Here is a 27881-nt window from a genome sequence, read left to right as displayed (position 1 = left end):
ATGGATGCGGAGCAAAATATTCGTGTCTGTCAAGAACGCGTACATACTTTGCTTGATCAATTAAAAACGGCCTACAAAGCAGCCGATTATCAGTTTATGCGTCAAGCCATTTCGCGTCTGATTCATTATCGGGATCGTCTAGCGATAGTTGAACCAACATCAAAGCTAGAAGACATGTATAAAACTCTCACTCTTCTGGTTCAATGTTCATTAGAGGACATTGAAGACGTGTTAAATAATCCGCGAAAGAAAGTAAGTGGACAAGTGCTAAGTGCTAGTGAGGATTATGGTGCAGCAGCAGTGGATCTGAGCGCATCCCGAGCCGAGTCGAGCAGAACAGGAACCATTCCAAAAGCTTCGAGGGACAGGATCGCAGCCAGCTCGAATCAGCTAGTCGACATCGGAAAGGAGCAGCCAGCTCGCAGTGCATCGCAGTCGGAGGCCAACTCATTCAGTTCAGGACGCGAAAGCACGTACTTAGGGAATTCACCATGGGTGAGCGGAGTTGCCGCAGTTGAAGAACCAGTTTCGAGGAGACATCTGCAGAGGCAACTGCTTTCAGACCGAGAGCGCAACGTGCACGAATCGCAGCAGGCAGCATCATACCTGCGCGGCGCTGAAGAACGTAATTTTGGGTCACAGCCACAACAGTTTAGTCGTCATCGTGCAGCTAGAAGCAGCGAGAAGCTTGGGTTTCAGGAAGACGACTCTGCTCCGCCACCGTACGCTTCAAGAGAAGCGGGAGAGTCATTTGCGAGGAATGAGTACAGCCGTTTAAGAGATGAATTACTGGAGCGATATATGCGACGTGAACAGGAAGCAAACCAACAACGGCGCTGGGAAGACCGACGTTCTTCGAGCAAGGCGATTCACAATTGGCAGATTTTCTACAAAGGTGAGAGGGATGGCGCGTCGTTGAACGAATTTATTCAAAGCGTGGAGGTGTTCGCATTGTCAGAAGAGGTTCCGGAGCAAGTTTTGTTGCAGAACATCAAGCACTTATTGAAAGGTGATGCTTTAAAGTGGTACGCGAGAGCATTCTTGAGAGGCGATTTGAGATCCTGGGGTGATTTCAAGCGGTTAATCCGGGGAGAGTTCCTACCAAGCAGCTACGCATACATTTTGAGGGCTGAGGCATATCATCGGCTCCAAGGGGAGCAAGAAACTTTTAGTGACTTCTTCGCAGACATTTCTACACTGTTCAGCTATGCAAATCCTCCCGCAACGGATAGAGAGAAATTGTTTATAATAAAAAAGAACATGAATTCTACGTACGCTCCGGTAGCAGCAGCACAGCAAGCAGCTTCGGTTGAACAACTGGTAGAAGCATGTAAGGAATTCGACGAGCTCAGAAAGCTCCAACAGCTGCAGCGGCGAATGCTACTTCCGGCAGCATCGCTGTTAGAACCATCGCTCGCTACGCCAGTGCCAGTACAACGCGCTAATCGCAGTGTTCCGATGAATCAGCGCTACGGAAGAGTCAATGTGCTAGAAGAAATGAACAGTCGCAGAAATGAAGAAGCAGTGAGTTCATACGGTGAATCGTCGGTGATCAACAGTAGCAACAAGGTGGAAGATCGTTTGGAGGAACTGATTCATCAGGTCGACGCATTGAGGGTGAGATTTGAACGCAGGGAGCAAAACACTACAAACACGCGGGAAAATCAATCGCGACCGGCCGTGTCCGGTCAGGAGCAACCAGAACCAACGAGCGTAAACACTCGACCACCAATGATTTGCTGGAATTGCGACGAGGAGGGACATCGCTTTATGGATTGTTCCAAACCACAAGCGATACTATTCTGCTATCGGTGTGGGCAAAAAGGTTTTTCGTTAAGGAGCTGCCCAAGTTGCCGTCATCGTTCGGGAAACGCCCCGGCGGGGAACTAGTAACGGAGGGACCAAATTCCTCGCCATGTTTTGATGATCCTTCCCAAATACCGGATTTCAACAACATCAACTCTTTAGTCATCAATCTAAACAACGACAATCGACCGCATGCAGTAATCGAAGTCCTGGGAAAAAGCATCACTGGTCTGTTAGATAGCGGGGCGAACTGCTCGCTTCTCGGAGGAAGCTGTGTACAGCTAGTGGAGCAGCTAAAATTGCGGAAAGGATCGTTGGCTGGAGGAATTAAGACTGCAGATGGAACGGAGCATCATTTCCAAACGTTTGTTCGTCTACCTATTGCTTACAATGGAAAGACCCGAGTAATCCCAGTATTGCTTTTACCGACCCTGCCGGATTGCGTGATTCTGGGGATGAACTTTTGGAATGAATTCGGAGTCAAGGCCATATGTTGTAGCATGAAATTACAAGGTGAAGTCCAGGGCAACGATGAAGAGGAGGTCAACAGTAACTTCGACAGCAACGTAACGAGCAAGAGACATCAACAGAAGCAGTTGTTGCCGGAACAATCAGTCATCCTAGAAGCAACAGTAGCAAACTTCCCTACAGCAACGGAAGGTCGTCTGGGTCGCACGAATCTATACACTCACCGCATTGAAATCGGGGAAGCGCAACCGAAAAAGCAGCGTTACTATGTGATGTCGAAATACGTGTTGGACGAGGTAAACAAGGAAATAGACCGAATGATAAAGCTGGACGTGATAGAAGAAGCTCGCTTTTCGCCGTGGAACAACCCGCTGGTAGCCGTGAAAAAGAAAACGGGTCAGTATAGAGTATGTCTAGATGCTCGCCACCTAAATTCCATTATGATCAACGAAGGTTATCCAATCCCGCAGATTGCAGCTATCATGAATAACCTCAGCGGTTGCAAGTTCATTTCATCGATTGATCTAAAGGACGCATTTTGGCAAATACCTCTGGAAACAGCTTCAAGGCAACTTACGGCTTTTACGGTACCTCAGCGCGGCCACTTCCAGTTTAAGGTGGTGCCGTTCGGATTGTGCACCGCTAGCCAAGGACTGGAGAGAGTAATGGTTACCATCTTCGCGGATATGGAACCAAAGGTCTTCCACTACCTTGACGACATTATTGTGTGTTCGGAGACCTTTGAAGAGCATATAAAGTTACTTGAAGAAGTGGCCAAAAGACTTCGTGCGGCTAATCTGACAATTTCTGCTGAAAAATCCTGTTTCTGTAGGAAAGAAATAAAATACCTGGGATATGTATTAAACGAAGATGGCTGGATGGTGGATCCGGAAAAAACAAGCTGCGTAGTCAATTTCCCGATTCCAACAACCAGGAAAGAGGTGCAGCGCTTCATCGGCATGTGCAACTGGTATCGTCGGTTTGTAGCTGACTTCTCGGAGATAGCGACGCCTCTCACGGAACTCACCAAAACAAAACACAAATTTCGGTGGACGGTTGAAGCGGAAGAAGCATTTCTACGACTCAAATCAGCCTTGGTTTCGACGCCGATTCTTGCGCCACCGGATTACACGAAGCAGTTCGCGATCGCTTGCGATGCGAGTGATGTAGCGATTGGAGCAGTACTTACTCAAGAAACTGATGGTCAAGAGCATCCAATATGCTACTTCTCACAAAAATTATCGACAGCAGAGCGGAAATATTCGGTGACGCAGCGAGAGTGTTTGGCAGTAATCAGAGCCATCGAGAAATTCAGAGGATACGTAGAAGGCGTTCATTTCATCGTGTATTGTGACCACTCTGCCCTCAGCTACCTCAAAACGATGAAGAATCCTACAGCACTGATGTGCAGATGGCTGCTACGACTCAATGCTTTTGATTTTGAGATTCGCTACCGAAAGGGATCGGTAAATGTGGTTCCAGACACGCTGTCCAGGATTGTAGCTCCAGTAACATTCACTCAAGGTTCAAATGCAGATGACTGGTATGCTAGAATGAAGCAGAACGTTAAAGAAACGCCGAACAAGTTCGCCGACTTTCAGATCATTCAGGACGAGTTGTATAAGAATTGTACCTCCAAGGATGACGCCGGGAACACTACGCATCGTTGGAAGAAAGCAATACCCAAGGAAAATCGTGTAGAAATCATGCAGAAATTCCACGACGCACCTTCAGCCGCGCATCTGGGATTTCAAAAGACTTTGCAGAAAATTCAGGTACACTTCTACTGGCCGAAGATGAGAGAAGAGGTTTCACGGTACGTCAAGCAGTGCAAGGTTTGCAAAGGTAGCAAAGCTGCAAACTCCAAGATGATGCCTCAAATGGGGAAGCTGAAGCCAGCACGCACCCCATGGGAACTAATCTCCATAGATTTTGTCGGTCCTTTAACACGCTCACGTTCTGGTAACACGGTTATGCTTGTCGTGGTGGATTGGGTTACCAAGTATATCGTCGTTCATCCGATGAAATCAGCGGATTCTTGCAAGATGGTGGAGTTCCTCGAGAATCAAGTCTTCCTGAAATTCTCACGTCCAAGAATAATCCTTTCAGACAACGGAAAACAGTTCATCTCCTCTGCCTTTAAATCTCTTTTGAGCAAGCACAACATACAGCACATGCTGACGGCGTATTATTGTCCTATGGTGAATAACGCAGAGAGAGTCAATCGAGTCTTGGTAACCTGCATACGATCGTTGATAGACGAGGATCATCGGACCTGGGACGAGCATCTGCCTGCAATTTGCGCAGCCATCAACAGCGCCAAGCATGAAGTAACGGGAACCAGTCCGCACGTCGCAAATTTTGGAAGAGAACTAATCCTGCACACCGATTTGTACACTCAGGAAGGTCTGAACACCGACGAAGATCCAAAAATCGCTCTGGATATCCGTTTATCCACGATCAGGCGCATACAGGAGTTTGTGATGAAACGAATCCGAAACAACCATGCGAAGTCGAAGGAGCGGTATGATTTACGAAAGAGAACTGTGATATTTAACGTAGGAGATCTGGTATGGCGAAGAACTTTTACCCAGTCGTCTAAGGTGGATCACATAAATCGTAAACTAGATCCGAAATTCCTGCCAGCGATAGTGAAAGCAGTACTTGGTACCAACCTGTACACTCTTGAAGATGTGTCAACCGGGAAACGTGGTCAGTACCACGCTAAGGATATCAAAGCGGACTAAGAACGATTTTTTAGAGCTATGTAAGCATTCAAGCTGACCACAAGCTCATTTGGAGCAGAAAACACGAAATGGAGAAGGCTGAAGGACCAACATCATCTTTGAAACCTCGCCCCAACAACTCGGAACTAAAAATGAAGAATTCTCCCAGTCGAACAACTCAAGGGAACACAGCTGAGGCTAATTCGTTGTTTGTGCACCGACGAGTACCAAGAATAGGCGTTCATGAAGGAGACAACGGCCTTGCGTGGGACCAGCGTCAGCTGTACGGACTCTGAGAACTCGGCCATGCAGTTCGTCAGAATTTGGGGAGGGCCGGCAACCTTGCGTGGGATTGCCGCCGCTCAGTGTCCTGAAAGCAATCCTGTCATTCACAGCAGCGTTATCGCGCTTGGGATAGTAGAACTGGTGAGTCACCGTAGCCAGGCGCTACACACCACGTCGCTGCAATTGAAACGATTGTCAGGACACCAACAACCACAAAAACGAATAGCAGGTACACATTCAAGCTATGTAAGCAGACTTCATGTTGCCAACCACGAGCTTTAGACGCCACCTAAATACGAAATCATGATGGCAGACAGACCGACATCTACTCAACCTTGCCTCTCATGCTCTTCGGAGGAAAAGTCATCGTTGTACATTCTAGGCAGCATCATGAAGAGCCTCCGAAATCATCGAACAACCGAAAGCGAAAACCCGTCAGACTATCAACGGAACGAGGTATGAAAACACCGAAGAGAAACTACGGAGGAAATTCGTCATCGAACAACAAATGCAGCCAGCAGACGCATTCAACGAACCATTGAATGTGATGAAATACCGAATGTAACGGCACACCGACTTCGACAAAACCCGAACACGTCAAGCCAGGAACCCGTCACTTCGCTCTCCTAGGAAAGGAACCGGCGAAACAAAGTCACCACCACAGAAGCGAAGCGACGCAGGCACATCCCGAAACGACATTCCATCGAATACAGCACTGCACTGCAAGTTGTGAGGGGTAGATATCATGACGGCCGCTACCGCCATATCGACTTCAGTGTAGGCTGTGGCACTTCCAAGGCACTCATCTACTCGTTTATCCCGCTATGCACGCAGTACCATCACTGACGATGACGAGCAACATGCTGCTAAAATAAGCACTAACCAAGATTGGAGGCCACGAACTACTGAACAAACCCCATCTATGGCACATCTGTTCAATTTGGACACAAAACCCACTTACTATGAAAACATAATGAAGAATTCAAGCTTTAATAATGCAATTTAATTCAACTCACTCTTAAATACTATCCATTGGGTCAAGTCAAATATTAAGTACGGTTTGGGGGTCGTCAGGACAAATGATCAAAAGCAACGCGATCTAGAGGCGCGGTTGATAACCTCTATTCCGGACTCCTGACGATTTGGGAACTAAATACTCCCTTTCCTATTGCCTTGCTTAAAATCTTTTGTAGATTAGTTTAAATGCCAAACTTCTTATCTGTTACCTGTTAAATCGTCTAGTTTTTGATTATTAAGCTATCACGATTTTAGTTAAATGTTTCATGGGATCAATCAGAGTGCAACATTCAGAGACGTTTAGCCACCATGAGATGGCGTTGAGATCACCATCTAGGCACACAGTGTGGCCGTGTTTTGCAGTTCAGCTGCCGTATAGTATAGCTTTGCAGTTCAGCTGCCGTATAGTACAGTATAGTTATCGTCTTAGCGGTTCAGCCGCTCATCGTAATCAAGTTACGCGTGGGATTTACCCACACTCTCTGATCTTTCTAAGTCTCGGCGCTTCGGAACCTAAGCGGAAGCAGAGAGTTTTTTGTGAGGTTCTTCTAAGCCTCACAAAAAACTCTGATCCCATGATAGGATTGTGTAACAGTTGTATTTATTAGTCATGTATTCAGTAACGTATTTTGCGCACACAAGTAGCACAGAATTAGAAAAAACATATGCTGAAGTTCTCTCAGTGTGGAACTTTTCACATCACTCTGGAACACCCCTCGTACGGTGTAAATGTCAAAAAAAAAAAAACTAAAAACGAAGAAATCATTTTTCGGAGTGTCGAAAAGAAAAGAAAAAAAAATACCGAAAATTGCTGACGAGGTGTTTGAAGGAAAAAGCGCGCGGACGCTTTTCTTATTGAGCGCGTTGGTGAAAAGCGTCGGTTCGACCGTAACCGGAAGGCGGAGGACGATCAGCAGGATCCGGACATCACCACGATAGTCGACATTCTCCGGTGCCGATTCCGGATTGCACCGAGCAAGAATTCAACGGTTCTGGCGGCTGCTGGTTGTCCCGCCCATCAAAACGGTTCGGAAAACGCTGCGGGGAAGGCCTTGGAGGCTCAGACACAGCGCTCCTTTCAAAGCTGCAAAAAACTTTGAGCGGGCTGATTGCCGAAGACCAACGGGCAGAGCCAGTCAGTCGGAGCGCACTACATCGCATTGGCATTAGGGAAGACCCATAGCATAACAGCCCCAATATCGGGGCTTTTCTTTGTTTTTTGTTTCCCCTCTTTAGTCCCCAGCAGCCAAGCCGTAGCCACGCCACGTCAACTCACGTCGGTGCGCCTCACTGTTCGCCAGTCACCTGCGCCGGGTACGATCAAGCGATCCGCATCCGGGTCGTCCACGGGCATCGCAGCAGCCAGGTTCCGTCGTCTGGTGATGACAAGTCTGCCAACCGGGCAGCAGCAACAATAACAGCCATCTGGGCTTGGTCCGACAAGCGATCCACATCCGGGTCGTCAACAAGCATCGCAGCAGCAAGGTTCCATCGTCCGGTGACAACAAGTCTGCCAACCGGGCAGCAGCAACAATAACAGCCATCTGGGCTTGGTCCGACAAGCGATCCACATCCGGGTCGTCAACAAGCATCGCAGCAGCAAGGTTCCATCGTCCGGTGACAACAAATCTGCCAACCGGGCGTCAGCAACAACAACAGCCATCTGGGCCTGGGTCGATCAGGCGATCCGCATCCTGGTCGCCAGCGGGTATCGCAGAAGCAAGGTTCCGTGGTCCGGTGACCGCAAACTTGACAATCGGGCATCAGCAACAACAACAGCATCGCTTCGCAAGCCATCGCAAGAAGTCATCCCAGAATCGGACTTTGCTGGGGCTCCTCAGAGGCCTGCGAGCGACCGTAGCAGAAAAATTAGATCCGGTTTCGACATCCGGCCAGCTTTGGTTCATCGATCACAAGGGAAGTACCCACCAAATGATCGCGACAACATTCTCGCAAGGCATGAGATGCGAGAAGGCCACCATCTCGATCCGTGCTGCATCGCTAGCGGAATCCTGTGTTGTTGGAACAGCACTCTTGGCAGATCAACAGTTTGATGGCAGTGGGCACTCGAGTCGATAGGCGAGCAGATACCTGTAGTGCATGTGCATGCCGCGCCGGAAGTAAAGTCAGAGTGAGTAAGACGTTTCTTTGAATACATGCAATCACGAGAACATAATTTTTATTAGTTGTGGCATATTTGGTGATGAGGAGCTTTACCGTGCGCACTCCCACGCCTTTTCATATTAAGAAAAACCTCCAACAATGTTAACATTAAAATAAATGAAAACGTAAACCGGCCTGGCCCACTGTGGTGCAGAGAACGACATCAGGCCCAAAGGAAAAGGAGGAACGATGCCACCAGTAACATACGCTTCCGAGGGGCAATTCGATGGAAGCACGCAAAAAAGTGCTCCTTTTAATAATAGTAGTATCATCTATCCTTCAGCGGCTGGAAATGAGGTATTTTGTTCGCAGAAATCGTAAAACAAATAATAATATCAGTGTGTATTAAAAACTAAAAATGTTAATCCTTTTTTTGATTAATGTGATCCATCATTTCTGGTCATCGACCTGGGATAAAGCATTTTCACTCGCTCTTGAATATAAAAAAGAACCAAAAAACCCTTAATAAAACACAAAACCTTTCGAGGTCTTTGAGAACTCGAAAAGGTTTTTTGAAAAATTCAGTCGGATACAAAAGTTTTTAATTTACTGAGTTTCCTGTAAATTAACACTGCCGGCCAAAAGTTTGAGATCACCCGCTAGAAAACATGCAAATTTAGATCGTTCATATTTCAGCCGTCTTAACCTTCCCGCGTAGTTCGGGTCAAGATGACCCGAAGCGTACATTCAATAACTCGTGACAAAAAAACTCGGAAAAATCTGAAATTTTTAACAAGTATGCAGAGCCGGAGAATACACAATCTGTAGTACCGGATAATTTCCGGTTACCATCGGAAATGGCTCCATAAAATAACCGATAATAAGCCGTTCGGGTCATATCGACCCGAGCTCTTGCGCTCGTTCCCCTGGCCACAAATAAAAACCGATTTTGATGATATTATATTCGTTGTTTAGGTCATTTAATCTAGTTTCTCAATATTATAAAATTAAGTCAATGTGTTTTAGGAAATTACCGGTAGTCGGTTCCTAATGAAATAAGTCCAAAAAAAGAGCTCTTTTTGAAATGCTAATAACTTCTGAATGATCTATTGTTTTGACTTAGCTTAACGATTTTCCAAATTTGGTAAGAAATAACTTTTCTACAGATGTACAAATATGTAGGGATCCAGTGCAAAGTTTGGCCGATATTCCAGAACTTCCGGTAGAAAAACTCTCACTTAAAAAAATAGATCCATTTTATCATTGCATCGCTGTATCTCACTTTTGGATAAACCGATTTTTCAACATCAATTTTTAGTTTTTTTTTTGTTAACTGGATTAATTTCATAGAACAAACTTTGTTCGTAAAAACAGTTTTTCAGTATATCTGAAAGAAATTAACAACTTTTTTGACATTTTTAGAACTCTCCCTTGGGTTGATGGGTTTTGTCATCGTGATTTCTCGGAAATTTTCACTAAAACTGTACACTTTTCATATACCCCGAGATTCATTAGAATCTGCCCATTCGATTGGTATGCTTTTTGTGAAGTTTTTTCAAAAATTTGTAGCAACGTTTTCCGAATTTACTAAAATGTTGGAATTCGACCTGATTTTCAAACGTTTTGTAGCAAGCATCACGCAACCCACAACCCCTCGGGAGAACTTAAATCGAACAAAATCGATTGCTCTCCCGATAGTGCTCTCGAAATCTGCTTTCCTACACGCAAAAGAGTTTAGAAATCATTTCTACGGGATTTTTCAAGTAAACTAAGATTTCGATGCGTCATTTCGAACTGACTCATGAATTCCACGTAAAGTCTAAGTGGATGATTTCAAATCCGTTTTGTGCGTTTTTCTCTAGCATTTTGTGGTAAATTCGTATTAGAAAATGAAATTGAGGTCCGTCATTGTTGCTGTTGTGAAATTTTTTGAAGTCGTTGCGTCTGTTGTCATCAGCGAAACATGTTAGCAAGGAGGATATTCATCTGTTTTGAATTTGTCGTTTTGGTAAGTGATAATGATGCCTAATTGTAATCAGCTAATTTTTTTGATAGCAATGGCTCTGGATGCAAGTGCCATTTCGATGACGTGATCGTGAATTTATTAATTTTGCGAACGGCATGGGAAGGTTAATTTGAAAGTAAAGGCCTTGGCCAATACTCCCAGCTAGCTCAGACGATACTTACGCTTTCTCAGGGTCGCTACGACGTCCTAGGGAGAATGGGAACAACCAATCGTAATTCAAGGTGGAACAAACTCTGGCGGACAAGACAAACATATATATGGCTCGACAAACAATAAGTTACAAAGCTAAGAAATTAAGTTACGAATTCATGCTTTTATTGGACTTGCCGTTTTGTTGCCTTTCTTCAGGTTGTAGGTCAAGTGGGTGATCACCAGGCTTAGATGGGAGGGCCTTCTGCTGCTTCGGACACCGGATTTTGAGGAACGTCCTGGGCTCCCGGGGACTAGATGGGTCTGGGGTCCGCACGGAGCTACGGCCGACCGACCGTCGGGGTTTTGTTTACCAACACCAACCGGTTCGGAAAAGGGGATGCTGGCCGCTACCGGTGGATGATGATGGTCTTCAGACGGATTACACCACGTGGGTTACACCAGTGGTGTCGTTCGGATCCGCTACCTTGTCTGCTTAGCGGGTGCGCTCGAGACCTATGAATCCGACGAAGCGTTGGAAAGCGACGGGACGCTTCTCGGAATGGTTGGGAAGGTACGGGCGCTAACTGACGCACCAATGTAACGGAGGTGACGACAGCACCTCACTGATTCCGGCTCGCAAGCCCGGAAGTATTGTACCGGATACCGGACACACTCAACACACCCGTACACTTCCGGAAAATAAGGCACGTGGGCCACACTACGCACAGAAATCCGAACTTCTTGGCGGTGAGGGTTTTTCAGGTTAATTTTTCTTGTGGTTGCTTTCCTGGTCTCGACTTAAGTGAACGAGGTTCTCGGTTCCATTCGCCCAAGACCCCTGTCGTATCATCTACGGTAGTCTCTCTCTCGTTGACCCCAGTTCTCTCTCTCGCTAAAACTAGAAGATCCGGTGAGTAGAGACTTTCAAATAGGTCAACTGTCAGTTGACAACCAACCCGAATAGGACAACATTGGACAAGTTAATTATAGCTAAATTTAAATTTAAACGTTAACATCTAAACGAGCCATAATGACAAAAGAAAAACAAAATTAAACGCGAACAAATAAAGAGAAAAAAGATATTTGGGTTATCCGTAGGTTTGTTGCCGACTTCGAAAAACTAAATTGAAGCGGTAACAAATTGGGCTAAACTTTTTGCAGAATATTCCGCGATGCAGACGGTACTTTTTGACACCATTGAAAGCTTATTTACAATTTCTCATGTCAAAGATATTTACTTAGTTTTTTTTAATATTTTATTTAAATAAATGATGAAATTTCAATGCGTTTTGATGTGCTATTTTATGATTTCCGTTGAAAAATAACAGAACTATGTAGCTTCGAAATATGGGTTTATTTTATTTTCAAAAAATTCTAACCGAACCTAACACGAATAATAAAAAAATTAGAAATCTGAAAAAAATATATGTGTTTTTAAGTCGTAAAAGTAATCAAATTTTCAATTTTGGATAAGATCTGAAGACCCCCTGTGAAAACACGCCAGATAATAAAAAAAATATCCCCCATGGCATTCAAGATAACTTTGTCATCACGCGAAATGAAATTTAAAAAGTGGCTCCAGAGAGTAATCTATGCAATTATAAGTTAACGCGAAAACTGATATCAGAGATTAATGGTTTGCCACCTACGTTGAATACGGGAGTCTAGATTAGTTCTTTTCTAGAATTTCTGAATACTTACTATAGTGTTAAAAACGTTAATAAAACTAATAAACTGTAATTTATTTCAAAATATTTCATTCCGTAAATCTTACATAAACCTAAAAAAGCTTCATCTTTTTTTGGAGATCACTGTGCTACTGGGTTCTTGGAATAGGTATCATCCTCACATTCGCAACAAACACACACGCCTTTGGACTTCCGGTAATTAATCTCGCCTTTCGGTTGACTGGACCCACTTGTGGTTTGATATGTTCGTAGGTCCGTAAAATCCAAAAAGCGCTCCGCGACGCTTTACTATCGTTGCACATCATGCTGCACGCCAACGCCAATTGCAGCAAACTTCTGCTCAATTTCATACGAACAACAATCCTCTTCACCGCCTATCAACGATGAGTCCGGCCGATCGAAGGCAAAGCAGGTTAACCAGTTGAAGATTAGAACTAAAATCCCTGGAATGCAAAGTGGATTATTCACGATAGACTGTATAGACTTGGTTAAGGAGGTTTGGAAATAGCAAATCCTGATTATTTAAATAATAATTTAAAAACAAACTCATGAAGAAAATCACAGTTAAGCTAATCTATCATGAAATTTGGGTTTTATTCGTAATCATAATTGTTATAAGATACACGAAAGCCAAAACGGTCTATAATTTAAGGAATGTAGAAAATCAGGTGATCTCTAATAGTTTCAAAGCACCATTCCGCACCAATGAAAATCTGAAATTTTTTTATTGATGCTTGAAACTCAAAGTCCCAACGTGTGTTTTGATTACCGAATTTGTTTAGTAGTTGGAAAATTGTTCTTTTACTTAAAATGTTATTTCAAAGTTTTAAAGTATCTGTTTTTTTCAAAGACTCACAAACACCTCTCCTGAAAAAATGATAGCATTTAGAAGAAAATGGGTTGTTTTATGTGAAAGTTTAACTTTTTTCCTTTGTATAGGTATAGTTTTAGCGTTATTTTTATGGTCATTCTGTGATAATTTTTGGATATTTAAAAAACGGACATTTTTCTTTGAGAAAGCCTATATAGAAAAAATGAATAAAAACCCCATCAAATTGTTAGGTTTGAAAAAAAAACATGGGAAAAGTGGGAGGACCTAGGGAGTTGCATGAAGGTCAAATTTCATGTTTTTTATGCTAAAAAATATTGAGAAATGTTCATAATTTTTGGCCCTAAATGTATGCAGCAGCAACACTGTCCATGTTTTAAGTATATTGAGTATATTTCACATGCACGATTTTCTTGAATTTATGTACTATTGAAAATTTAAAAGTTATGACCCGATCAAAAAGTTGAATACTCAAGGCATATTCAGCATTGTTAACCAATTTTAAACGGTTTTTGTCGGCTTTCGAAATTCGACATGGCCCAAGAATTTAGAAGAAATTGCAATAGAACTCACTTCGAATGGAGCCAAATTTAGATCTGGTTTTGTGCATCTCGAGAACTGCCGCTATTCGCAAGACTGTCGCATATGCATTTTCGTCATTTTTCAGTTAGTTTCAAAATCGTTCATATACAGTTAGTTCTTCAGTTTAGACTAAAAACTTTCATAACTTTGTTCTCAACATATATGAAAAAATACCAAGTCATGTCTGTCCCCTATGAAATATTATACTCGCATATGTCTATATTTAAAAAATGCTCAAAAATTTCTTCTCAAATTTACGTTAATTTTACAAATAATCATACAATGTGTGCGACAAGACAGCCATTCATTAAAATTATAAAAGTTAGACTAGATAAAACAGTACAGTTAAGTCAAAAATAACAATTTCAATAATTCCTACAAGCTATGTTTAGCCTAATGGCGGAATTCCACCAAACTGTTTTTTTATTTCGCATGAGGCTTATTGAATTATTTGTTGTAAAACATGGAAAATAGTCAGCTACAAAGCCATGTTTTTTTTAGGTTTATCTCATGCTGTAGCTTGCTGCTTGGACTTTCGTAAAATCTATAAACTAAAATACGCGTACCTGGTAAAGGGTGATACGGTCAAAATTTGGTCAAGGGAAAACGCGTGTAAATCGGTGAAATCGTTTATTTAAAAAATCAAATTAAATTTCTTTTTCAAGTTTAATTAGTATAAAATTCAGGAAAAATATTCAGTTAGGCTTCCGCTTTTCCAAATTCGAATTGCCGGGCCTTACGCTTAACCCCTGCCATCAGATTTTGTACAGCCACCTTCTTCGCAGCAGAAAGCCAGTTTGCCTTGAACTGCTGCTCGTCCTTAGCAGTTTTTTGGGTCTTCTGAATAGGTTTCGCTTGACAATAGCCCAATATTTCTCAATAGGGCGGAGCTGTGGCGTGTTGGGAGGGTTCTCGTTCTTGGGAACCAGCTGCACGTTGTTGGCGGCGTACCATTCCATGGCCTTTTTACTGTAATGGCAAGATGCCAAATCCGGCCAAAACAGTACGGAACAACCGTGTTTCTTCAGGAAAGGCAGCAGACGTTTATTCAAACACTCTTTCACGTAAATTTCTTGGTTGACAGTCCCGGAAGCTATGAAAATGCTGCTTTTCAAGCCACAGGTACAGATGGCTTGCCAACCCAGATATTTCTTCTCAAACCTGTCACGGAAGCTGCTTGTAGTCGGCTTTGACGTAGGTTTCGTCGTCCATTACCACGCAGTCAAACTCCGTCAGCATCGTCGTGTACAGCCTCCGGGATCGCGCTTTGGCTGTCGTATTTTGTTTATCATCGCGATTTGGAGTCACTACCTTCTTGTAAGTCGACAATCCGGCTCGTTTTTTGGCTCGATGCACGGTTGTAGACGATACACCCAGCTTATTTGCGGCATCTCGGAGAGAGAGGTTAGGGTTTCGCTTGAAACTACCGGCAACTCTCTTTGTCGTCTCAGCGGCTTCCGGTTTTCGAATTCCCCCCGATCCAGACTTCCTGGCTGTCGGCAAACGTTCCCCAAACACTTTAGTTACATTTGTAACCGTTGATTTGGCAACTTTTAGCGATTTTGCCAGCTTTGCGTGCGAGTAGCTCGGATTTTCGCGATGCGCGAGCAAAATTTTGATACGCTGCTCTTCTTCCATGGACGGCATTTTGACAACTGAAGAGTGAATACCAAAATCAAAATAGGAGCAACATTCTACACACACACCTTCAGAATGAGGGATGTTCAGGTTTTTTAAATGCAAAATTTAAAGAAATACGTCAAGTTGATATTGACCAAATTTTGACCGTATCACCCTTTAAACATTTTCAAATGCATTGAATCATCCTTTTTAAGAAGCACAGAAAGTTCTGCTGTGGGAGTTATTTGAAAATTTCAACTCTCATGACACAAGTGCGTGGAATGTGTTAAAATTTTTCAAACGTATGAAATTCTAATAAACCCGAGCACAATCAAACGTATAGATCATTCTACACTGCAAGAGCCGTATATATGTGCTTTTTACAAAACCCCTTTGATTTTTTATATTCCATTAAACCATTCTTACATGACTTTAAAATGACGTCTTTGAGATTATGATTATTCACTAATTAGAGACACTTGACTATGTTTTTTTACAGAAAAAAATTGCTTTTCTTTCGTGAAAGTTGACTTGGTAAGAAAACATAAATAATTGTAATCAGCAAAACCAACTAAATAATCACCCAGCGGAGATTGCAGGTTCAATTCCTGCCGGTGAACCGTTGTATCTTTTTCGAAACATTCATGATATTTACGGCTTATGTTCTTTCGTTCTTTGATATCTCATGTTCATCCAATTCTTTCCATCATCTACAAAATATAAATAAACACTTTTTTGTAAGTCCCTGAAGAAGATCAAACAAGGATTGAAACTTTGGAAACGTAAATCAAAATCGTTTACGCTTAAAACGAGACTGCAAGTCGAAAAAACATTCCTTCCATTTTTTTCGGTTTACCGATTTTTATACAAGATTTCCCCAACCATCCAAGAACATGTTGGAAGGTAGCTCAGTTCTCAGTTCCGCTACGATAAAGAAAAATTACAAAAGCACTCAACTGCCGCTGCCGGCAAGTCTGTCCCATATGCAAAAACAACGAACCGAGAAAAACGGCTTTTAAGATTTTTATAAACTTTCGTGGATTTCTCGGTTGAAACTTTACCTTTTCTACTTCTTTCTTCACAGATATTAAGATAATTGTTGTAGAATTTCGTCCAATATGTTTTTGATTTGAAAGTTGTTGATGCGGAGGAGAAAATAATGATGGGACAGCCTTGCGAGTATACTTCGCATACGGATTAAATATACCCGCAAAGCTGTCCCATATTTGGCATTTCGTTTGTCAGTTGATCATTTGATTCTCTCTATCTGCGCTGTATTATTCACTTTACTGGTTGTTTACAGATAAAAATAAGTTTGAATTGATGTTTATGATATGTTTAGATAGTCAAAGATTAAGAAAGTTTATCGTAAGAATTGAGTGGGTCTAAAATAAAATGAATAACAACGTTCCATGAATAAAACAACCTGTACCATCATATTTTGGAAAGTTTTTCGGTCGATTATCTTTTTAGAAAGACTATAAAAACCTTCAAATCAAATTAATGCTGAATCAGAAACAGCAAAGTATCTTGGCTGCAAATATTTGATGAAAAAAATCAATTCAATATGACTTAAACGTGTGCTACCAGGTACGCGTATTTTTGGTCATAGATTTTATGAAAGTCCAAGCAGCAAGTAACAGCATGACAAAAACCTAAAAAATATGACTTTGTAGCTGACTATTTTCCATGTTTTACAAAGAACAATTCAATAAGCTTCATGCGAAATTAAAAAAAAAAACAGTTTGACGGAATATACCCATAAGGCTAAACTTAGCATGTAAAAGTTATGGAGATTTTTATTTTTAACTTTACTGTACTGTTTTATTTGGTCTAACTTTCGCAATTTCAATGAATGCTTATTTTGTCGCACACATTGTATGAATATTTGTAAAATTAACGTAAATTAGACGAGCAATTTTGAAGCATTCTGTACAAATAGACATATGGGACAGCTTTGCGGGTATATTTCATATGGGACAGACATGACTTGGTATTTTTTTCATATATGTTGAGAACAAAGTTATGAAAGTTTTTAGTCTAAATTGAAGAACTAACTGTATTTGAACGTGTTTGGGCAAGTGGACTGTATTTTGGGTTTGTTCTTCAAATAAGATACGATATCACTTCAACTTAACGGTTTCTCTTTATTTTCTACTCTTAAACTTACAAGGTTACATTTACTTGGTAGGTTCACTTACGATTTAGACGATATAAACGCGCGCGATTATTGAATGGAACTGACTTCGTCTTGCAACACGAGGCTTTATTTATACGCGCATCGAACCTTCTGGAATGTTCCCGTCATGCGCTAACTTATATACAAAGATGGTTCTGGAACCTTCGGTAAGAGCAAATTGTGTGGAACAAAATAGAAATTCCAGAACATTCGATGCACGTGGGAATAATCATTTGCTACAAATTCTAGAAATTTCCGGAACTACAAAATTCTTCAAGCTGATGACAATTGGCTTGAACAGAACGATTTTTGAGATAAACTGAAAAATGACGAAAATGCATATGGGACAGTCTTGCGAATAGCGGCAGTCAAGGTTTGGATTAAAAAAAATGAAATTCCTGCTTAGTTTACACCTGTAAAGGAAAAAGAAAAAGTTCATAGAATCGTTTAGCAATTTTTATGTGTTCTGTTCAATGTGCAAATGTAGTGGGCAGAGTGAAATGAAACGTGTGTGGTTTTCGTAAGGGCAAGTAACATAATGAAAATTTTATTGATTCTTCATAGCAACCAATGTTCTTGAGAAAACCTGATTGCTTCGATGGGAAAACTTGTCACTTCTCCTCAAACTTCTGGATGCTGCAGACCGAGATCACTTTGAAAGAAATGTTCAGTGGCTTCAGTGGCTTGGGCAGTCCATCAGCAGTTTGTTTTTCTGTACAGATGTAGTCCACAGCAATGTTGCCTTTCTCCAATGCATCCCTAAGGAAATGATGACGGATATCAATGTGTTTGGTCCTCGCATGATATCCACCATTCTGGGCAACGAAAATATCACTTTGGTTGTCGCAATGGATTACAACAGCCTTCTCATCCTCAATTTTTCCATGCAGTCGTCGCCACCATAGAGCCTCTTGCACCGCAGCTGACAACCACATGTATTCGGCCTCACATGTGGATAAAAAAAAGACATACACCGTCTTAGCCGATTTAGGCTTTACAGACTGAATAAATGACGTGGACAACTTAAGATTAACATTTAACACCCAGTACCGAGATGGGAATCGAACCCATACCATCAGTGGACCAGCGATTACCGTCTTACCACGCTAACCACTCGACCACTGAGACGTACGAACGGACGGATAGAGCGACGGTTTGCTGACACTTGCTGCTCCAGGAAATAGCTCCTCCTTGTGCGGTAAAGACATATCCAGTAATTGATTTGCGATCCTCTTGATCGGCGGCCCAATCAGCATTCGCAAATCCATCGATGTCTGGTTTGTCCGTCTTCGTGTACGTCAATCGCATTTTGTATGTTCCTCGTATATATCGAAACAAGTGTTTCACCGCATCCCAGTGTCGCTCTCCAGGGTTTGAATTGAAACGACTTAAAATGTTGACCGCGTAGCGAATACCTGGTCGAGTTGATTGAGCCAGATACATCAACGAACCTATCGCCTCCTGGTTTGGAACAGATTTCATCCTTTCAGCTTCCTCAGCACTCGTTGCGCAACTTTTACGAGACAACCTCGCCGTCGAGTTCATCGGAGTACTGACCGGCTTGAAATTGGCTATGTTGAAACGATTCAGCAATTTGATTTGTGTTCCGGGTTATTCGGATTCCCAGAAAATGCTTGGCGGGACTCAAACCCTTCATTTCGAGTTCTTGCTTCAGCTTTCTTTTTATCTCCTTTTCCACAGATCACAGTTACTAACGATGAGTAAGTCATCAACGTAAACAGCTACAAATAATCGTTTGTTTCCGGAAACCTTGATGTACACGCACGGATCGTAATCGGCACATTGGAGGCCGAACTTCTTGAAAGCGACATCAAGCTTCTTGTTTCAGACTCTGCTTGACTGTTTGAGTCCATAGAGCGCTTTCTTGAGACGACATACCTTGGATTTGTTGTTCTCGTAGATGAAGGATGGTGGTTTCTCCATATAAATTTCCTCAGTCAAATTTCCTTGAAGGAACACAGTAATGGCATCCGTTCGATCGACCTTCATGTCCCAGCGTGCAGCGAATGCGAAAAGATAACGTAGCGAAACATACCGGACAACTGGAGAGTAGGTTTCCTGGTAATCTACCCCCTTTTGACGTGAATATCCTTTGACGACGGGCCGGGCTTTGTGTCGATCGATTTTGCCAACAACGTTCAGCTTGGTTCGGTACATCCATTTGTATTTGATTGCATTTCGTCCTGCGGGCAGATCACAAAGCTCCCATGTACCGTTCGAGATTTAAGCATCGTCAAGGGGCAAACGCTTCTTGATGTGACAAGGGATCATCCGGCACGAACTGTGAAACATCTAAACCAGTAATTGAACTAAGGGAAAGTAATGAATTATAATTATACTTGCCTTGGGGGAGGCGCCCATGATCGCAGAGCATCAACCGTGTTGGGACCTCATTATCACCTGGTTGTTCATTTGACGAAGGCGAGGGGTGCGCAGCGATGATACGCCTGGATTCCGATCCAGTTTCAATCATCGGCGATGAACCATCAGCGAACTTCGATGAAGGTAGGCCAGTGCAATCGAGCTGATAATTGAGGTATCTCGTAGAAATGAACCGTTCTCTGTTGCTTCGCCTCACCGTGGGAATGACAGGAACCTCACCTTCGATCAAAGTATCGTTTGCTTCGAGAAAACTTGCTTCAGATTCGTTTTTTTCAGCCGTAAATCTGTCGGAAGAACCGTGGAACAAGGTCACACTGTCACATTCGATCAGTATGGATGTGAGGTTCGATTTTTTTTTCTTTTCTTTTTCTGGGATTTTCATTCTGTGCGGATGATTCATTCCTTAACTATGCGAAGTTCGAAATTCCCGAGGCAAGCTGATTTCAGATGGTTGCAGATCCAACGACTTGTTCAAGCTGAATCAAAAGAAGTTGCCTGTCCTGGCGTGTCCAACTCGAGAATCTGTTCGATTGTGGCACAAACGCATGGGGCACATGTGCATCAAGAATCTGAAGCTGCTGAAGGATGGTCTCGCCAATGGTATAAAGTTCAACGGTCAGGAATGCGGAGATTGCAAGGTGTGTGTTGAAGGCAAACTAACTCGATTGCCGTTTAGCCATGTCGGAACGCGAGCTACTGGTATTCTGGATTTGGTCCACTCCGATATATGTGGTCCGATGGAAGAGGATTCGTTGGGAGGTCGGCGTTACCACCTGACGTCCAAGTGAAAACCTATTCCTATCAGTTGATTGGCGGTGGTAATCATCCGATTACCTTCTCGTTGTGCTCATGCTGTTTTACTACTTGCTGCAACTTCTTGCAGAAAGACTTCCTGATTATCGTTACTTTATTTTTTTATTTATTTATTTTTTTATTTTTTCCTCGGACAGGGAAAGCCCGCTGGAGTTAAGCTTCTCTCAAGCCTCTTCTCCAACAGGCACAAAACCCTGTCAAAACAATTTTAACAATTCGTTTACAATATTAGGTATTCCAAAATATGTATGAGCACTCCAGTAAGCGAGATAATGCTCTGTGAAGGAGTGCTTGGCACTTTTCATTTGCTATTTCACAATTTTATACAATATAATAGGGTGTTACACTTGTATTATACATATTCGTAGCTTTTTGTGGCTGCTGCGGTGGTGCGTTTCTGATGGGAGGTGGCGGGTGGCGGGTGGCGGGTGGGTGGCGGTGGTTTGGAGCGGCGTTTGGGCGGCGGTGGGCTAGGTGGAGGGGCGAGAGCGAAAAGATGATATTAATAAGACGTGTGGCACAAATATTTTTTTAGCGGAGGAAGCGGTTTATGTTCTACTTGCAGATCGATAACAGTTGCGCTTTGAATCGCGAGGGCGTTGAAGACCGTTTCAGGGTCTCTGGCAGGTTGTTGTAGAGTTTACTGGCAAAGTAGCTGGGTTTCTTTTTCCCATATTCCGTCCTTACACGGGATAGGCGGAGATGATTTGCGTTTCTGGACAAGTGGTGCGACGCCATTCTCTCGAGGCGCAAATTGTGGTGGGATTCTCTGCTTGTCAGGAGTTTGTGGGTGAACATTAACGTTTGGAATTCCTGGGCACCTCGTATTGGAAGTACCGAGTTGTTCATGCCATATAACAACTCAGAAGGATATAAATAAGGCAACTTGAAGATAGTCTTGAGGACACGGTTTTGCATGGTTTGCAGTTCCCTGAGGCGGCTTTTACATGCTTTGATGAAGTTATCGCTCAGCTTCTGAGACGTGCAGACGTCTTTTTATTTCGAGTGCGCTTATCACAAGTGAAGCATCTACCGTTGGAAATTGTATTTCTCAGTTCCGTGCCGCGGCGCGTTTTGAAGTTTTCCGCGATGAGGCGGGAAAATACTTTCAAGATAGACTGTTCGCAGTTTACCGTCAAGCCGTCGGTCGAAAAACTTTTTGGTTTCTGTCGATCCGTGCTTGGATTGAAGAGAGAAGACATTAAACGACTTCAGTGCCACAGAGGTGGAGCTTGTGCTTTCGTCAAGGTCACTGACTTGGCGATAGCACAAAAAGTCGTAGATGAACATGACGCGAAACATGAAGTGGAGGTTGGGGAGGGGAAGAAGATCAAGCTACGGATCAGCTTGGAAGATGGCAGTGTTGAAGTGCGGGTCCATGATCTTCCTGAAGACGTGCCCGAAGAAAAAATCGTCAGTTTCCTAAACGAGTCCGGTGAAGTGTTTTCGATCCGTGAAGTGATGTGGGGCGGAAGCGAAGAAGACGAAGGGATCCCGCTCGGCATATGGTCTGCCCGTATGATAGTGAAGCAGAATATCGATTCGTGGGTGAACATCGACGGAGAGACAGCGTTCGTCACCTACAAGGGACAGCTGCAAACTTGCCGCCACTGTAAGGAGCAAGCACACACTGGCATATCATGTGTCCAGAACAAAAAGCTTCTATTTCAGAAGAGCTACGCAAACGTGGCGAAGCACTCTGGGCAGACTAACAGGTCAACCACCGGTCATCAACCCAGAAAGCCAGCTGGTGCGGGACCAAAAAACACAGTCGGTCAAAAGTGTACCGCTGCACCACCAGTGTTATCGTCGTCGGCGGCTTTTCCTGAACTGACTGCTCCGGGCCACGATGGAACCTCGAGCTCGAGCAACGAACCTGCAGTGGTGGTTGTACCATCACGAACCCAACGAACGCAAATCCCAACGTCGTCGTCGTCAGCGTCGTCGTTAGCCCTACCGCAACTGGTGGTCCCTCTGGTCGATGCTTTCAAGAAGCCAGCGGAGAAATCGGGGCGATCGAAGAGCAAAAGCAGCAATGGCAATGAAACCGACGATTCCACTGCCTCCACGAGTAGCAGAACGAGCCAACGAATAAAAAATAAAAAATCTCGACCAAATCCCACTGGGGACGGCATGGACGCCGAAGAGGAGCTGGCAATTCCATTGTAATGGCTCTCTCGTCGTACAACATCTCGTCGATCAACATCGGCACCATCACGAACCCCACGAAACTGAACGCTCTCCGAACCTTCATCAGCAGCCAAAACCTCGACATAGTGTGTCTGCAAGAAGTGGAAAACGAACAGCTCTCCTTGCCTGGCTTCACCGTTTTTTTCAACGTAGACCACACGAGAAGAGGCACAGCTATCGCACTTAAGCAGCACATCCAGGTCACGCACGTCGAGCGAAGCCTGGACAGCCGTCTGCTTGCGCTGCGAGTGCAAGACACGACAATTTGCAATGTTTACGCTCCCTCGGGCTCCGCACTACGAGCTGCTCGGGAGATTTTCTTCAGGGAAACACTTCCCTACTATCTCCGTCACCGCACTTCGCACGTCATCCTGACCGGCGACTTCAATTGTGTGCTTCGAGCATGCGATTCAAGCAGCCCAAACACCAGTCCCGCTCTCAAAACAGCCATCCAACAACTGCAGCTGCATGACGTATGGGAAAAATTATGTCCACGCGATAGTGGTTTCACATACGTCTGCCGCAACTCCCAATCACGTCTCGATCGCATGTACGTCAGCAGCGGTTTGCGCGATCACCTGAGAGCAGCACACACCCACGTTTGCTCATTCACCGACCACAAAGCACTGACACTCCGCCTTTGCCTCCCACATCTGGGACAAGAGCAGGGCCGAGGTTTTTGGTCCCTCCGTCCACATCTCCTGACCAACGAAAACGTTGCGGAATTCCAGCAACAGTGGCAATACTGGACCCGACAGCGTAGAAATTTTGGCTCTTGGATCGAATGGTGGATTTCTTTTGCAAAGCCGAAAATCAAACGATTTTTTAAGTGGAAATCTCGTGTGTTCTACGAAGAATTTCACGACGAACATCAGCGCCTCTACAGCGAGCTGCGTGTCGCCTACGATGGGTACTACCAGCACCCAGAAATGTTGGCTACCATCAACCGCCTGAAAGGAGAAATGCTCGCCCTACAACGGAGGTTTTCTCACACGTTCATGCGAATCAATGAAATGCATGTGGCGGGAGAACCCATCTCTGTATTCCAGTTGGGGGAAAGGCGAAGAAAAAAGACCGTCATCACACAGCTGCGGACGGAGCAGGACGAAACAATAGCAGAGCCGCATGCGATCGAGGCGCACATGATCGATTACTTCTCGACTCTCTATGCAGAAGAGGAAGCAGCAGAGGACGAAAACAGCTTTGCCTGCGAAAATGTCGTCCCACCTAACGACCCATCGAACGAAGCCTGCACGAGAGAAATCACGACGGCCGAAATCTGGTCGGCAATATCATCAAGTGCTCCACGTAAATCCCCCGGCTGCGATGGTATTCCAAGAGAGTTTTACCACCGCATGTTCGATGTCATCCACCGTGAACTGAATCTGCTGCTTAATGAGGCGCTCAGAGGAAATCTTCCCTCTGCATTCGTCGAAGGGATCATCGTGCTGGTCAAGAAGAGAGGTGGAGATAACACGGCGCGATCGTACCGTCCGATCTCGCTTCTCAACAGCGACTACAAACAAGCTCTTCTCACGCATCCTCAAGTCCAGGCTGGAGAGCGTGATGAAAGAGCACCGCATTCTGAGTGACGGGCAGAAATGCTCCAACTCAGAGCAAAATATTTTTCAAGCCACTCTCGCTCTGAAGGACCGAATCGCCAGCCTCCGCCACCACCGTCGCGCCGGGAAGCTGATCAGCTTCGATCTCGATCATGCTTTCGATCGGGTCCGGCACTCTTTCCTCTTCGGGACCATGCGGTCGCTCGGCACCAACGAGGACCTCATCGCTCTTCTCTCGCTCATTGCCAGCCGGTCCACCAGCGATGCCACACATACCGATTTTCCGGTATTCATACCGATTTTTGAGCAAAATTTTGACCAAGAATCGGTATATACCGATTACCGATTTTTGGCAAAACATACCGATTTCATACCGATTTTAAAGATTTTAACTTCCACTTCCACATTTCCACTCAATTCAAGCTATCCTCGTAAAGGTCCCGTAGAAAGAAGACAAAGTGCGGTAGCTGGCGTGGCGTAAGTTGATCTGTACAACTTTTAAAGTATCCTGGAAAGATCTCCTTGGCTTACTCTCATAATTCGTATAGTTGTTCGCGCTGTTTTGTTCCTATGTTCTGTCAAATGATGCACTATTTTAGTGCTCAATCTCAAAGCTAATGGACTCAGCTCAAGGACGATATTTGACCTTCTGCGTCTGCCAGCAGAAGGTAGAAGTTTCTAAAGATCATTGACAATGCTCTTGTCTCCTGAGATGCTAACTGGTCAAGAGAAAATATACACCGTTGGAATATAATTCTTGTTCAATTTGTCGCCAGATGTGGTAAGTCAAGATTTGAAGTACAATCAGATACACGATTTGTCATATCATCGGTATAGTCTTCAATCCTTCTCCATCTTGTTAGCCAAATAATTGATATCACATGTACCTAACTGCAGAGATCGCCAGGCCACGCCAGGCAAAATGGGTATTTTCAGTTTTGGAAAAACTATGTGTTTTTCAAACATTTTTTTTAGGAACACCTTCTTTTAGAACACGTTTCTCATTTATTTTCGCATAAAATTCTTGGGTTTTCATATGAATAATATGTGATTTTTCAAAAAATTAAATTAATTTTCCATTGCCTGAAAAAAATTGAAACAACAACTCTCTCAACTTTCTGCAATCATTTCTTTTTTTCATCGCTAGAATTCATATCTAATACTAAAGGCTTTGAAAGCTGAAATGGCCAGTTTGACAAAAAAACCATCAACCAACCGAAGAACATCAACTTGGGCCCATATTTACCTCGAACATCAAAAAGCCATTGTATTTGTAAGTGGTTACTAAATTAAAATTTCCTTTAGGTTGACCTGGTTCTATTTCCTTCTCGAATTTATCAAATTAACATCCCACTTTAGCTAAACATCAATTAAAGAATCAAGTTTTTTTTTCATGAATATGCCTAAACCACGTGTAACCTGAATGTGATCGCCATGCCCTTATTTTTCTTATCAAACAGTAACTTTTAAATTAGATTTCCATTCAATTATAGTACTGGAAAGGAATACTAATTTTGGATTCTCTGCTGAATTTTTATTTGTCATTTTTACTTTTCGTCAGCAAAAGCAGATAGTTTAAAAAAAAAAAATGTTTAAGTCGTAACAAACATAAAGTTCTGTTAAAATTTCAAAACCGCATTTTTATGTAAACTTGCGTTACCTACACAGCAAATTTTTTTTTGCTGGTTTTTGTCCCGCTAACTTTCCAGCAAAATTTTCAGCAATTTAAATTGCTGGAAAGAACAGCAAACGTTGATGCTGGTTTCCAGCAATTTAAATTGCTGGAAAATCAGCAATCCAGATTGCTGGAAACCAGCTATTTCTTTCAAAACAACCGGCTGTATTTAGTATCAAATTTATATTTCATTAAAAATTAAATATTGAATACTGACTGTGCATATAATGGGCAATAAGAAACAATTACTTTCTTCCATTTTTCAATAATGTTTGTATTTATTTCCAAAAACTTTTTCTAAAAATTTTACAACACCGGCTCTAGAGTGGCAGCTTTGTGCCAAAGTGTTGATCATTCGCCACCTGAAAAAAGAATTCTGATTAGTATCTTTTATGAAATATCTACATGTTAAATAAAAACTCACTCTTGATTTGATGTCTGGTTGCTAGAATATAGAGGAAAATAAAAATAATTATATTAATCTAACCAAAATTCGTAAAATAGACCTTGCATCAGCATACGAAAACAAACAGACTTCAATTTGACAACTCGATTGCTGATTTCCCAGCAAACTAGATCAATTGCTGGAAAGTCCAGCAATTTGGAAACCGATTGCTGATTTTTCAGCAAAAATGACAAGAACACAACCGAATGCTGAAAAATCCAGCAATTCGAAAATCGATTGCTGGTTTCCAGCAAAATTTTGGATTGCTGAACGTTTCCAGCAATTTTTTTTGCTGGAAATCGAGGCAAAAATTTACAGTGTATAGAACCAAGATAAAAAAAACGAATAATATATGCTTGAACACACTTAGTCAGCTAGTTTAATACTCAAATTAACATTCTTAAGAGTTCTCAGACTTGCTTTTTATTGCAAGCTTCCATTTATATTAAAAATACGTTAGGAAGTTGAAAATGTAAGGATTTTTGAATATCCACCTCAAATACCGATTTCCATACCGATTTTTAGGATTTCCATACCGATAAAAGATTTTTTTGGGTTCCAAAATACCGATAAAAGTGTGGCATCACTGCGGTCCACCTCGCGGCTACTAATAAACGGTCGTCTTTCTCGGCCGTTCGAGATCCAACGATCGGTCCGGCAAGGGGACCCGTTGTCCATGCACCTTTTCGTGCTGTACCTACATCCTCTCGTGTACAGACTGGAACGCGTGTGCGCCAATGATCTGCTGGTAGCGTATGCGGACGACATCAGTGCGATTGTCACTTGTACGAGGCAAATTAATGAAATGAATGGGCTGTTTCTTCGCTTCGAGAGGGCTGCCGGAGCAAAATTGAATGTGCTGAAGACGGTTGCCATCGACGTTGGGTTTTGCGAAGGCGGCACTATCAACACCCAGTGGCTGCAAACAGTCGACACAGTCAAAATTCTGGGTGTTGTGTTCGCAAACTCAATACGTCTTATGACAACACTAAATTGGAATGCGCAAGTGGGGAAATTCTCGCAGCTTATGTGGCTGCAGTCTCTTCGAACGTTGACGCTGCATCAACGGGTTACCATGCTAAATACCTTCGCCACATCAAGGATTTGGTATCTCGCATTAGACTGAGTCGATTTGGGGTCATTTTGGAATTTCTCAAACCCTGGGGTCTAAAAAGCTTCGTCTTGGTCTAAAACTCATCCATGATTTTTTGCAAAAATTTTAAGTAACGTCTACATGAGTAAATTTCAACTTTTAGGTTTGTATGGGAAAATTGAATATTTTGTACTGAAAAATCAACATCATTTTTGTTTCGTCTGTGGAACCGAGCCAGC

At 43.1% G+C, this 27881-nt stretch overlaps 2 protein-coding genes across 4 annotated transcripts in view; one reads left to right on the top strand and one right to left on the bottom strand.

Annotated features, from left to right (window-relative positions):
* LOC129742335 (uncharacterized) lies at nt 1-5021 on the top strand. The gene is made up of 2 exons (XM_055734226.1): nt 1-1713; nt 1839-5021. The coding sequence occupies exons 1-2, from the start codon at nt 1-3 to the stop codon at nt 5019-5021; spliced, it is 4896 nt and encodes a 1631-aa protein (XP_055590201.1).
* A 7263-nt stretch (nt 5022-12284) lies between these two features.
* Nucleotides 12285-27881, bottom strand: part of LOC129743786 (cytohesin-1) — a 129650-nt gene continuing 114053 nt past the window's right edge. For all 3 annotated transcript variants that reach the window (XM_055735975.1, XM_055735973.1, XM_055735974.1), the window contains exon 11: nt 12285-12694. In XM_055735975.1, the coding sequence (XP_055591950.1) occupies nt 12540-12694 (155 nt within the window). In that variant the 3' untranslated portion in view covers nt 12285-12539. The remainder of the gene's footprint in view (nt 12695-27881) is intronic.

This window comes from Uranotaenia lowii, chromosome 2, assembly GCF_029784155.1.
Source record: "Uranotaenia lowii strain MFRU-FL chromosome 2, ASM2978415v1, whole genome shotgun sequence".
NCBI classification, from domain to species: domain Eukaryota; kingdom Metazoa; phylum Arthropoda; class Insecta; order Diptera; family Culicidae; genus Uranotaenia; species Uranotaenia lowii.
Note: the sequence above shows the minus strand (reverse complement) of the source record. Positions and strands in the feature narration are given on the sequence as shown.

Coding starts and splice junctions, on each gene's coding strand:
- LOC129742335 (XM_055734226.1), top strand. CDS start 1: ATGGATGCGGAGCAAAATATTCGTGTCTGTCAAGAACGCGTACATACT. Junction 1,714..1,838: donor AGCAACCAGAACCAACGAGC/GTAAACACTCGA, acceptor TTTTTCGTTAAG/GAGCTGCCCAAGTTGCCGTC.